The sequence below is a fragment of the Bubalus kerabau genome, chromosome X, assembly GCF_029407905.1.
Source record: "Bubalus kerabau isolate K-KA32 ecotype Philippines breed swamp buffalo chromosome X, PCC_UOA_SB_1v2, whole genome shotgun sequence".
NCBI lineage: Eukaryota > Metazoa > Chordata > Mammalia > Artiodactyla > Bovidae > Bubalus > Bubalus kerabau.
The window spans coordinates 107,260,320-107,272,837 of record NC_073647.1 but is presented as its reverse complement, the minus strand read 5'-3'; the positions used below and the strand labels follow the sequence as shown (position 1 = coordinate 107,272,837).

General features: G+C 51.1%; 2 protein-coding genes across 10 annotated transcripts in view; one reads left to right on the top strand and one right to left on the bottom strand.

Annotated features, from left to right (window-relative positions):
* KDM5C (lysine demethylase 5C) overlaps positions 1–8,324 on the top strand; it is a 31,195-nt gene extending 22,871 nt beyond the window's left edge. For 6 of the 9 annotated variants that reach the window (XM_055565092.1, XM_055565099.1, XM_055565095.1 and 3 more), the window contains 12 exons: positions 1,207–1,388; positions 1,478–1,602; positions 1,730–1,877; positions 2,485–2,590; positions 3,533–3,891; positions 4,482–4,620; positions 5,104–5,283; positions 5,423–5,560; positions 5,744–6,343; positions 6,626–6,704; positions 6,839–7,038; positions 7,147–8,324. In XM_055565092.1, coding sequence (XP_055421067.1) covers positions 1,207–1,388; positions 1,478–1,602; positions 1,730–1,877; positions 2,485–2,590; positions 3,533–3,891; positions 4,482–4,620; positions 5,104–5,283; positions 5,423–5,560; positions 5,744–6,343; positions 6,626–6,704; positions 6,839–7,038; positions 7,147–7,506 — 2,616 coding nt within the window. In that variant the 3' untranslated portion in view covers positions 7,507–8,324. The remainder of the gene's footprint in view (positions 1–1,206; positions 1,389–1,477; positions 1,603–1,729; positions 1,878–2,484; positions 2,591–3,532; positions 3,892–4,481; positions 4,621–5,103; positions 5,284–5,422; positions 5,561–5,743; positions 6,344–6,625; positions 6,705–6,838; positions 7,039–7,146) is intronic. The other 3 variants (XM_055565097.1, XM_055565093.1, XM_055565096.1) reach the window with 1 other exon arrangement.
* KANTR (KANTR integral membrane protein) overlaps positions 8,294–12,518 on the bottom strand; it is a 70,834-nt gene continuing 66,609 nt past the window's right edge. Inside the window, exon 3 of the transcript XR_008708625.1 lies at positions 8,294–8,429. The gene's annotated coding sequence lies outside the window, so the exon portion shown is untranslated. The remainder of the gene's footprint in view (positions 8,430–12,518) is intronic.

Sequence of the window (12,518 nt, the reverse complement as noted above, 5' to 3'; positions counted from 1 at the left end):
GTTTCATTTTTCTACCTGTGATTATCCAGTTTTCCCAGCACCATTGATTGAAGAGACTATCTTTTCCCCACTGAGTATTCTTGACTCCCTTGTCAAATATTAGTTGAGTGTATGTATGAGAGTTTATTTTTGGGCTTACCATTGGTTTATGTGTCTATTTTTATGTCATTACCATACTGTTTTGATTACTACAGCTTTGTAATATAGTTTGAAATCAAGAAACTTGATACCTCCAGCTTTGTTTTTCTTTCTCAAGGTTACTTTGACTTTTGAGGGCCTGTTGTGGTTCCACTATTCTAAGTGCTAAGATACTTTTCTAAGTCCTTAGCGACTTTACCTTTGTTAATCCCAACCCAATGAGGATAGTACCATAGTCTCCATTTTACAAAATAGGGAAACTGAAACCCAGAGAGGTTTAAATAATTTACTCTATATCAACACAGCTGGATTTGTAATGTGCAATGGACTCATATGAGCAGAGTTTGTAATGTGCAGAGCACATCTGTGGCAGGGTGGGATTTGTAATGTGCAATGGACTTACACAGAAGTTAGGTCAGTACAGAAGGCAAAAACTGTTAGAATCAAAATTTCTCTCTAAAATCCCCAAAATTTCTCATAATGTATAGCATTATATTGTCTTTCAGTTACTCCAAGATAGCTGGCTTTTCCTCCATTTTTGGAGTGGATTGCTTTTTCTTCATCTAATCAACAGTAAAGTCATTGGCTTAGGTTTGGAACTTGAAACACTGGATACAAGCACATAGAGTTTATTTCTCTTAAGTTATAGATGTGTATGCAGTGTGCTGCTAAAGCAGCCAGCACAGTGCCTAGAGCACAGTGGGCACTGAGTGCCTGGAAGCTAGCATTATTCCCCAGTACACGACACTTGTCTTGGCCACTTCCACATATTGCCATCTCTCTGGTGTCTTGGTCCACATTTTCCTCACCTTCTTCACCCCTAAGGCCCTTTCTGCTAATCTGAAACTTAGCTGATTTTTCTTCCTCTCAACCTACATTGATCTTACCCTGCTTCATATGATTACCCAGCTTTGAGAGTCTGGACTTCACAGAGGCAGTGTGATCTGTGGAGTTTTGTCTCCTTCATAGCTCCTAGCACAGATTTGAGTCTTTAATGTGGAGCTCAGTGGTGGCTGAGTTAGGGGTTTCTGCAGCCCTGTTCTGGTTCTATATAATGAACACCCCCAGGGCATCACCGAAGCTGAGCGAGAAGCTTTTGAGCTGCTCCCGGATGATGAACGCCAGTGCATCAAGTGCAAGACCACGTGCTTTCTATCAGCCCTAGCCTGCTATGACTGCCCTGACGGCCTTGTCTGCCTTTCCCACATCAATGATCTCTGCAAGTGCTCCAGTAGCCGGCAGTACTTGAGGTGAGCAGGGGGCCTACCTGGGGGAAGTGGGCTGAGGAGGGGGATGGAGAACTGGGCCAGATGTGCTCTTTCCTGCCCTCTTCTTGTAGGTATCGGTACACCTTGGATGAGCTCCCTGCCATGCTCCATAAGCTGAAGGTCCGGGCTGAGTCTTTTGACACGTGGGCCAACAAAGTGCGAGTGGCCCTGGAGGTGGAGGATGGGCGGAAGCGCAGTGAGTGATGGGGGGACGGAGGGACTCCACAGGCAAGTTCTATTCCCTTTTCTTCTGTACCCTCCACCCCCTTCCTCTGCCTTTACTCAATACTGCCTACTCCTTGCTGCTCTTATTCTCTCTCCAGGCCTTGAAGAGCTGAGGGCACTAGAGTCAGAGGCCCGTGAGCGGAGGTTTCCTAACAGTGAGCTGCTGCAGCGACTAAAGAACTGCCTGAGTGAGGCAGAGGCCTGCGTGTCCCGGGCTCTGGGGCTGGTCAGCGGCCAGGAAGCTGGGTATGGCAGTGTGAGGCATTGGGCACAGATAGCCTGCTGAGGAATGAGCACCTTAGGAGAAGGACTATTGGCAGGGGGTGGTGGTGAACTCTTAGTACCATTAGCAAGTGACATCAACAGGAAGCTGACAAGCACTGTCATTGGAAGAACTGGGGAGGCAAGGAGGCCAGGCAGCTAGAACGGAGGGGAGTACCTCAGTGCTAAGAAAGTTAGGATTGTTTCTCTTTATCAGTACCTGAAGGTACTGATTTCAGACAGGCTGAGGTCAGGGAGTTGTTGGAGGTTTAGGGATAAGAAAAGGACACAGAAGCATACACTTAATCTGAGTTCACAGTAGAATATGGATTATAATTGTCCAGCTTCTGTTGCCATCAATTGCTAAGCTTTCCCCACCAAATAAATCCTATATTCCTCTCTTCTAATTCTTTTCCCTCATCATATGAACATGCATGTATCTTAAAACTCTCCCTCTAACCTGGGCATTTGCAGGGAACTGTGAAGTATGAGAGGTCAAGGTGGGCATGTATGAGGAAAGGTGTTGGGCCTTAGTACAGAGATGGAGGGAGGGGACTGGGCTGGACTTGAAACTACATGTGAAACTCCATAGCCCCCACAGGATGGCGGGTCTGCAGATGACCCTTGCTGAGCTCCGGGCCTTTCTGGACCAGATGAACAACTTGCCTTGTGCCATGCACCAGATTGGGGATGTCAAGGTGAGGAGGGGTGAACTTGGGGCACTGCTGAGGGTTTGGGGGAGGGGAGGGGGACCTGAGCAGCAGGCCACTCTTGACTTCTTTCAAAAGTGGCAAGTATTTGGGCAAGACAGGATGCACCTGTGAGTAATAGAGGTAGGAGGCAAAGGGTTTAGCAAACTGCCTGTTAGAAATGGGATTTGAGAGGCAAGTGGCAAGGCTACAGATACAGGATGCGTAGTCAAGGAAAGGTTTCCTTTTCAAGGTAGAAGAGGTGAAAGGAAGTAACAAGGGTGTTTGTGGGCCTGGAAAGCTGAGTAAAGTTCAAGAAAGTACAGAAATAGGGTGGAAAGAGCAATGGACACCAGTGTGAGGGTAGAGATTGTGAGAAGGCCAAGCATAACAGAACATTTTTAGGACAGAGGGTCTCCTGATGATATACATCAGAATCCTCTGGGCGCTTAAATAAAGCATAGACTCCTGCTGCTGCTTAGTCACTTCAGTCCTGTCTGACTTTCTGCGACCCTATGGACTGTAGCCCGCCAGGCTCCTCTGTCCACAGACTTCTCCAGTCAAAAGTACTGGAGTGGGTTGTGGTTGCCATGCCCTCCTCCAGGGGATCTTCCCAACCCAGGGATCAAACCCGGGTCTCCTGCATTACAGGCAGATTCTTTACCACTGAGCCACCAGGGAAGCCCTTTAGACTCCTGACCGATCCCTATTAAGAATCTCAAGGAGTGGACCCAGAGATCTGTGTTTTAACAAATGTCCCAGGGTATTTAGTGGGCAGTGAGTATTAGGAACCACTGCTTAGGGCCTGGCGAAGGAAGAGTGCCTAGACCATGCTAGGTTCTCTTCCCAAATACTGAAGGGTAAGAAGGTAAGTAGGGCAGAGGTATGTGGTGGTGGGATCTCTGTGTGGGCTCTGCTGAGGAGTTTGTTTTTTTGTTTGTGTCCTGGTAGGGTATTCTGGAACAGGTGGAAGCCTACCAAGCTGAGGCCTGTGAGGCTCTGGCCTCATTGCCATCCAGTCCAGGGCTCCTGCAGTCCCTGCTGGAGAGAGGGCAGCAGCTCGGAGTGGAGGTACCTGAAGCCCAGCAGCTCCAGCGGCAGGTGGAACAGGCACAATGGCTGGATGAGGTTAAACGCACACTGGCCCCGTCAGCCCGAAGAGGCACTCTGGCTGTCATGCGGGGACTGTTGGTAGCAGGTGCCAGTGTGGCCCCTAGCCCTGCTGTGGACAAGGCCCAAGCCGAACTGCAGGAGCTACTGACCATTGCCGAACGCTGGGAGGAGAAGGCCCACCTCTGCCTGGAGGCCAGGTAGGTCCAGCTTCTTCCCCTCCCTGCTCTACTGCATCCTTCAGAGTTTAGCAGAGAAGCTGAAGATGATTCCCATGGGTGGCCTTGAGCACCAGACTCCTGTATTGGTGTATTGACTATCCTATCCTCCCCTTTTTTGTTTAACTCTGTGTTACACGTAGAGGCAGAGATAGTCTTATGGAGAAACAGAGATGGACAAATGCAGAGCTATATAGAGGACTAGCTCCACAGGCTGACGTGTGCACACACTCATGAGAAGTACCAACGAGCAGATGAACACCTGTCAGTAGAAAGACCCCACACGTGGACAGTCTGACAAACTGCAGTTCCCAGATTAATACTACAGGTTGTGTGTGTAGGCACTGCCAGCAGGTGGACAGACTGGTGGACAAACAGCATGGGGGTACGGCAGAAGTTTTGGTGCGTGAATATGGAACAAGCAGAGACTGACAGCCGCTTGTAGGCAGAATGCAAGCAAGTAGGCCCAAGTGGCAGCCACAGGGGCTCATACTACTATACCCAAAAGTCAGGCTGGGCTTCTGGTCACAGAGACCATCCCAGACTGAGGCCTCTTTTTTCCCTACCTTTAGGCAGAAGCATCCACCAGCCACGCTTGAGGCCATAATTCATGAGGCAGAAAACATCCCTGTTCACCTGCCCAATATCCAGGCTCTCAAGGAGGCTCTTGCTAAGGCCCGGGCTTGGATTGCTGATGTGGACGAGATCCAAGTGAGGACCCTGTTGCCCCACCCACCCTTCACCCCAGATCTTCAGTCCAGATGGGAGAGATGTCATACACTGCGTTGTTCTGGGTTGAGTTGGGTTGGCTAGAGCGAGGAAGGGGGCATAGCACGTTGTGAGGAGGCAGAACGTGCTTGGTGAGCAGTGTGAAGAAGGGTTGCGAGGCTGGCCTGAGGGAAGATAGGATGCTGGTTAAGATGAGAATGGTAGGGGGCAGGGAGGCTAAAAGAGGCCAGCCACAACAGCGTAACTGGTCTGGTGGTCCTGGGGACTGCCTGGATATCTGGAGGCTGATCCAGTGGATGTAGGAGTTGGAGGAGAGAGCCAAGTAGGCATACCTTCCTTAGGATGAGTCTTGTCTTCTGGCTCAAGACTGTGAGTCCAGTCCATCTTCCCAATTCAGGGCCAGGGACAGAGTAGCATCAGTAGATGCTGGCGAGTTGAATTGAGCTTTCTCTTGCCCTGTCCCAGAATGGTGATCACTACCCCTGCCTGGATGACTTGGAGGGTCTGGTGGCTGTGGGCCGGGACCTACCTGTGGGGTTGGAGGAACTAAGACAGCTAGAGCTGCAGGTACTGACAGCGCACTCCTGGAGGGAGAAGGCCTCCAAGACCTTCCTCAAGAAGAATTCTTGCTACACTCTGCTGGAGGTGAGGCCTGGGACCTGACCCACAGCCTCTCCTGCCTCTGACCCAGATGAGACAGCTCATGTGAGAATGTGGGTTTGGGGGCTTTGGGTATGGGAAGGAGGGGAACCCCAGACATTCCCTTTCTGCCTGCCTGCCTCAGGTGCTCTGCCCGTGTGCAGACGCCGGCTCAGACAGCACCAAGCGCAGCCGTTGGATGGAGAAGGAGCTGGGGTTGTACAAATCTGACACAGAGCTGCTGGGGCTATCTGCGCAGGACCTCAGGGACCCAGGCTCTGTGGTAAGGAGCTTAGGCCCAGATGGGGAGAAGAGTCTGGCAATGATAGTATCTGAGCCTGGTGACCATGGGCAGACCGCTTGCTCCCTGTGCGTCAGTACTCTTGGTTTGGGAGTGGGGTGTTCATGGTGCCAGAGAAGGAGGGTTGGGGTGCTGACCTCTCCTCCCCTGTCCTGGGCACGGCAGATCGTGGCCTTCAAGGAGGGGGAACAGAAAGAGAAGGAGGGAATCCTGCAGCTACGTCGCACCAACTCCACCAAACCCAGTCCACTGGCATCATCGACCACAGCTTCCTCTGCAACCTCCATCTGTGTGTGTGGGCAGGTGCCAGCCGGGGTGGGAGCTCTGCAATGTGACCTGTGTCAGGACTGGTTCCATGGGCGATGTGTGTCGGTACCCCGCCTCCTCAGTTCCCCAAGGCCCAGTCCCACCCCATCCCCACTGCTGGCCTGGTGGGAGTGGGACACCAAATTCTTGTGTCCGCTGTGCATGCGCTCACGGCGCCCACGCCTGGAGACCATCTTGGCACTGCTGGTAGCGCTGCAGAGACTGCCTGTGCGGCTGCCTGAGGGTGAGGCCCTGCAGTGCCTCACAGAGAGGGCCATCAGCTGGCAAGGCCGTGCAAGGCAGGCTCTGGCCTCTGAGGATGTGACTGCTCTGTTGGGACGGCTGGCTGAGCTTCGCCAGCGGCTGCAGGCTGAACCCAGGCCCGAGGAGCCCCCTACCTACCCTTCAGCCCCCGCCTCTGACCCTCTCAGAGAAGGCAGTGGCAAGGATATGCCTAAGGTGAGCTGTGCAGCCCAGCTCTTTGACCCTCAAATTCCTGTCTCCTAGCCCTTGCCCTTACTTAGGCTCCAGCCCTACTACCCCTGCTCTCTGACTTTTGGTCTCCTTTGGCCTGGCCTTCTTGCCCCATTCTGCCTCCTCTCCAGATCCCTGTAATGCTCAATGCTGGCAGCCTGTGTCTGCCCTTCTCCAGGAGGTGGAGGGTCCCAAGTCTGAAGCTGGGGGGCAGCAGTAGGACCTGGTTCTTCAGTTATCACTACCTTTTCTTGATCTCTTTGGCAGATGCAGGGCTTGCTAGAGGATGGTGACAGCATGACCAGTCCTGAGAAGGTAGCCCCGGGGGAGGGCTCAGGTAAGAGAGGTAGGTCTGAGTGTGGGTAGGCTGTTAGTGGATCTCACCAGAGTGATCCCTGTGGTCCTTAGCTCTGTCGTGGTAGGTGGCAGGGGTATAACCAGGAGTAGCCTCTAACACAACCTGTCCCCGCAACCCCCCAGACCTGGAGCTGCTGTCCTCGCTGTTGCCACGGTTGACTGGCCCTGTGTTGGAGCTGCCTGAGGCAACCCGGGCCCCCCTAGAGGAGCTCATGTTGGAGGGGGACTTGCTTGAGGTGACCCTGGATGAGAACCAGAGCATCTGGCAGCTGCTGCAGGCTGGGCAGCCTCCAGATGTGGAGCGGATCCGCACACTTCTGGAGGTGAGGAGAGGACAGGTCATGTGCAGAGCTAGGAGGTCAGGCGGAGCAGGCAAGGAGCTCAGGCCTGACCACTTGTGCTGCACCTCTTTTTGCCTGTTGTGATCACAGCTGGAGAAGGCAGAGCGCCATGGGAGCCGAGCACGGGGCCGGGCACTGGAGAGGCGGCGGCGGCGGAAAGCAGATCGGGGTGGGGAGGGTGATGACCCAGCCCGAGAGGAGCTAGAGCCAAAGAGGGTACGGAGCTCAGGGCCAGAGGCCGAGGAGGCCCAGGAGGAGGAGGAGCTGGAGGAGGAGACTGGGGGTGAGGGTCCACCCCCACCCCTGCCCACCACTGACAGCCCCAGCACCCAGGAGAATGGCTTGGAGCCTGCACTAGGGGCCAGTTCAGGCTCCTCGGGCCCTTTCCCCACCTTGACTCCCCGGCTGCATGTGCCCTGCCCACAGCAGCCGCCTCAGCAACAGTTGTGACAGTGGCTGAGCCTAGCACAGACCCCAACAGAGACCCCTTGGCCTCAAGGATCCTCTTTCTGACCATCAAGCCTGCTTCTTGGGAGGTGGGCAAATAGGGGGGATGACCACCCCAGCCCACCCCTGAGTTCCTTGACTTTTATATTCTGACTCCAAGGTATTGTTCAGACCTCAGCTCCTGGGGGCTGGCCCCTGGAGTCCCCCTCCCTGGTAGCCTCTAACCAGCATTCCTAGACACCTGAGGCAGATAGACGGATGGGCAGGTGGCAGGGGGGTGGCTGGGGCTGGGCCAGCACCATTCCAGAGAGACAGCCAGTGCATATGCAAACTGGGGGAGTCTCCTCTCCCTTCTCTCCCCAGTTGTGGCCCTGGCCAGGCCATGCTACACTAACCTCACCTCCCCCCCCTTCACTCTTCCTCCTCCTTCCCCCCTTCTCCTGCCTCCGTCCCTCCCCTCACCTCCTTCTCCCTTCCCCTGACTTCCACCCAGGAGGAGGAAACTTCACATAGCTGTGCTCACAGTTTATTATTTTAAATAAATTTGGTTGGGGAGCTGAGGAGGGCTCCCTGAGATCTGAAGAAAGCTTTTGGTGCTTGTCCTCATTACCACCTTGACCTTCCCTCCATGTCCTGCCCTGTCTCCTTTCCTCCTCCTGGGTTCATGTTGTAATAAAAGATGATTGTTGGTGTGTAATTAATTTGTTCAAAAGGAAAAAAAGGCAAAACAAGAAACTTGGTTCCAACTGAAGCCTATTTTAATTTTATTTTATTATTTTCCTCTTGTTAGAAATAAAACCCTTAGCAACATTTTTTTGAAACATGTTTCTGAAGTGCATTTCTCTTCGGAAGGTCTCCATCACCTGTCAGTGGAGGAGCTGCAGTGCTGGTGGGACACGAGGGCTGAAGCCAGGGAGCTCTGAGTTCTGAAACGAGTTCTACCAGGTTCTCCTTAACCATGGGCAAGACATCCCAATTCTCCCCCCACTCCACTCCCAAGCTAGTTTTAGCCATCTCCCAAGAGATGGGCCCTGGCACGTAACTCCTGCCACAGCCTCCTCCAACTTTATGCCCTCCTGTCCCCCTCTTCGAGCCCCTAGAGGTATGGTTTGGGGGCAGGGCTTTACTGAGGTATAATTTACACACAAAATGTACCTGTTTTAAATGTACAGTTCAGTGATTCAAAGGGATGTTTCTATCCTGCTTAAAACCATCCATGTGGGTCATTGCCCTTAAGATACACATAGACACACGGTTGAGCCTTAAACAATGGGTTTGAACTATGAGGGTCCACTTAAACTCAGATTCTTTCCAATAAATACGTATTGACACCACTGTACTATACACCATGTGTCAAATCCACAGATGATATGGAAGACTGGCTTTAAAGTGACGTGCAGATTTTCTACCCTAACACACACATGTACACACACATCCATGTAATCTCATTTTGGAATGCTTTCTTGTCAGACCCATATGCTGGGTCTTTCAGGGGCCCTTCCCTGGTTTTTTTCTACCCTAAAGGGTTTTTCCTACCTCTGTGGGTGAGGAGGTAGGAAAAAGGACCTCCCCCAGTTAGGTCATTTACAATCACCAAGTTCACTTTTTAAAAAACAGCATTACTATAATAGATTTTACATACTACACAGGTTTCACTCACTAAAGTATACAATTCAGTGGCTTTCAGTTTATTCTAGTTGTATAATCATCACTGCAGAAGGTTTTAGAACATTTTTGTCATTCCAGAAAGAAACTCTACACTCATGCATCACTTCTCACCCCTGGTCCCCCACTCCTAGGCTACCACTTAATCTATAAGAGTTTGTCTATTTTGGACATATATAAGTGGGATCATATAATATGTGATTCCTTGTGACTGTTCTTTGACTTAGCATAATGGTTTCAAGGTGAGTTCACTTTAAAATACAGATTATTAATGGTGACTTTATATTGGATAGATTTTTTTCCCCCTCCTGGGCCCCAAAGTCTTTAAAATGAGGGTGACTAAGGCTCTAAAATCAGAGACCATCACTGGAGTTAGTTAACATGTTTTTAATGGGGGTTTGCATGCATCTATTATGCTGGCAAGAAGACAAACCACATTGTGTCAGATTCATAAAGGGATCCTAGTCCCTCCAAAGGCTAAGAACCGCTCTTCATAGTCCTTAATACTGTGTTCAGAGTCTGCCCATGATGGGAGGATATGGAGGAGGAAGCAAGAGCACCATCCCAACTAAGCCAGCCCACCAGCTTCCCATCATGCCTGGTTCTGCAAGGGCTTTTCTTTCAATGTGCTTGCACAGAGGGCTTAAAGGCTAATGGGCAGGCTTTGGTGCCTTCCCCGGGAACCCAGAACACTGCCACTCTGCCCTTTCTCATGTGAATGCTCAGTGGGTTCATTTTGCTTCTCTTCTTCCCCTTCAAAGCTTTCCAGTTCATAGTAACCTAGTGATGAGTTGAGAAAGCCCACCCACTTCTAGCAGCTTTGATTTGTTGGAGCTTTGATTTGGTATTTGCCTCAGCCCTGCCTCCAGTCTTCCAGCCAGGAGATGGTGAGCTGTGCAAGTAATGGGAGGCATGGGCCAATGGACACCTCAACTTGGGCTCATTTTGATCCCAGTCCACGGGGAAAGCCTGGTCTTTTGTTTGCCCACTTACATGGAATTGAGCATGAAAAGTGGTTGGAGGAGACCACCTGAGAGGAGACTGGGATGTGAAAGCTGGGACAGGGACAGGAAAGGGCTGTCTCTCAGCACTTCACTACCACTCTCACCTGGAGGCAGACCCCAGAACAGGACCCTGGTCTAACAGGAGAGGAAGAGTGTGCCTACAATCGGTAGCAGCTCCCCTGCTTGAGAACTTGGCCCAGGCTCAGGCCCTCCAAAGGAAGGGGCTCACCAGTTTCCAGACAGCCTTTCCCATCTTGGCACTGCCCTGCCTCATCCCTCAGTGATGTGCATCCTGTGAGCTCTGCGGGAGAGGTGCTAGCCCCCATCCTGTGAGACCCAGATCAAATATGACCTCTTCCAGAGAGCTTGCTCTGGGTGCAGATGTGTTCCCTTTTCCAGACTCATCTAGAAAGGAGTGACTGCCCTGGGGAATTCCAAATGAGTGGCAGATGGGGAGAAAGAGCACTGGGGAAGCACAGTATCTTCACCTTGAAGTCATTTTCTTCTGAAGAGACATCATTTTGGAGACAGATGCAGGTTCCCAGGGGCTGCCAAATCCCTCAGAATGGCTCCTGAGGCCGCAGTGACGGATGGGAAGAGACATCACTTCTACTAAGGACTTTCCAACCTCTTCCCCCTCCCTAGTGCCCCCACTGTGCTTTAGGTGGTGCCTGAAACACTCTTCCCACCTCCAAGTCCCCTGTACTGGGAGTTACTAGAGGGACAGCAAGGCCCAAGCCTGAGGCCTCTACTCCCACTTTCAGTCAGGGCTCAGATGAGGGAGACAGGAACAGTGGTTGGAGTCTCATTCTCTTCTCTGCAGTGCATAAAGCTCCTTGGTAAGGGTGTTACCCCACAGGAGTGGGGCCTGGAGTCTGAGGTCCATGATCACTGAGACCCTGAAGGGATAGACACTGACCATGCTTCCCAGAAGCCCTGAAATTGTGATGATGGGAAAAAAGGGATTTGGAGACAGAAATGCATTCCCTGCCTCTGGGGCACTCACCTTCCAGGAAAGGGAAGGGAACAGCCTCTTGTGAACTCCTTTCTGTGTGCCAAGCTACATGTGAGATATTTCACGAAGTCTTTGTCATATACACAGGAAACAGACCCCACAAAGAATGTATCTAGCTCAGGTAGTATCAGCTGGGATTCCCACTAAATCTCTGAACCTACAGCTTGTGTTACATGAGAGCAGGGATCTAAAGTAATCAGCCTGCCCCTGGGAAACAGTTCATAGCTGGGGTTCAGTGTTGCTGTCTACTGTTGGCAGGTGGGACCTCAGCAGTGCTATAGCCAGATTGTCTTTGGTAGGTATAAGTCCACATGCTGAACTTGCACATAACCTCCATGCCTTCCTGTATTGGTTATGTATTACTGCATATGTGTGCTAAGTCACTTCAGTTGTGTCTCTTTGTGACCCCATGGACTGTAGCACTCCAGGCTCCTCTGTCCATGGGATTCTTCAGGCAAGAATACTGGCATGGGTTGCCATGCCCTTCTCCAGGGTATCTTCCCAACCCAGGGATCGAACCCATGTCTTTTATGTCTCCTGCATTGGCAGGTGGGTTCTTTACCACTGAGCCACCAGGGAAACCCCTATGCAGCAGCATTACTACAAATTACTTAAAAAACAGTGGCTTAAAACAACATGTTAGTATCAACATATGTACACTACCATGTGTAATTTAGATAGCTGGTGAGAAGTTGCTATATAACATGGGGAACCCAGCCTGGAGCTCTGTGATGACCTAGAGGTGTGGGACAGGGGGAGGGGAGGGGAGGGAGGCTCAAGAGGGAGGGGATATATGTATAATTATGGCTGATTCACATTGCTGCATGGTAGAAACCAACACAACATTGTAAAAAATAAATTAAAAAAAAATGCTGAAGAGAAAACCTAAATAAAATAACATTTATCTCAGTTCCTGTAGATTAGAAATCTGGGCACAACTTAGCTGGGTTTTTATTTCAGAATCTCTCACAGGCTACAATCAAGGTGTCAGATGGGGCTGCAGTCATCCCAAGGCTTGACTGGGGAAGGATCTGCTTCCAAGCTCAATGTGTGGCTGTTGGCAGGACTTAGTTCCTTGTGGGCTATTAGACTAAGTGCTTCAGTTTCTTGCCGACTGTTGGTGGAAGCCATCCTCAAATTCCTTGCTGTATGGACTTTCCCACAGACCAACTCACAACATGGCTGCTTATTTCAACAGGGTGATCAAGTGAGATGAGACAGGAGCGTGAGGGGACATGGGGAGAAAATTGCACACGCAAGATAGAAGTCACAGTCTTTATAACCTAGTCTCAGAAGTGACATCCTACCACTTTTACAATATTCCACTCACT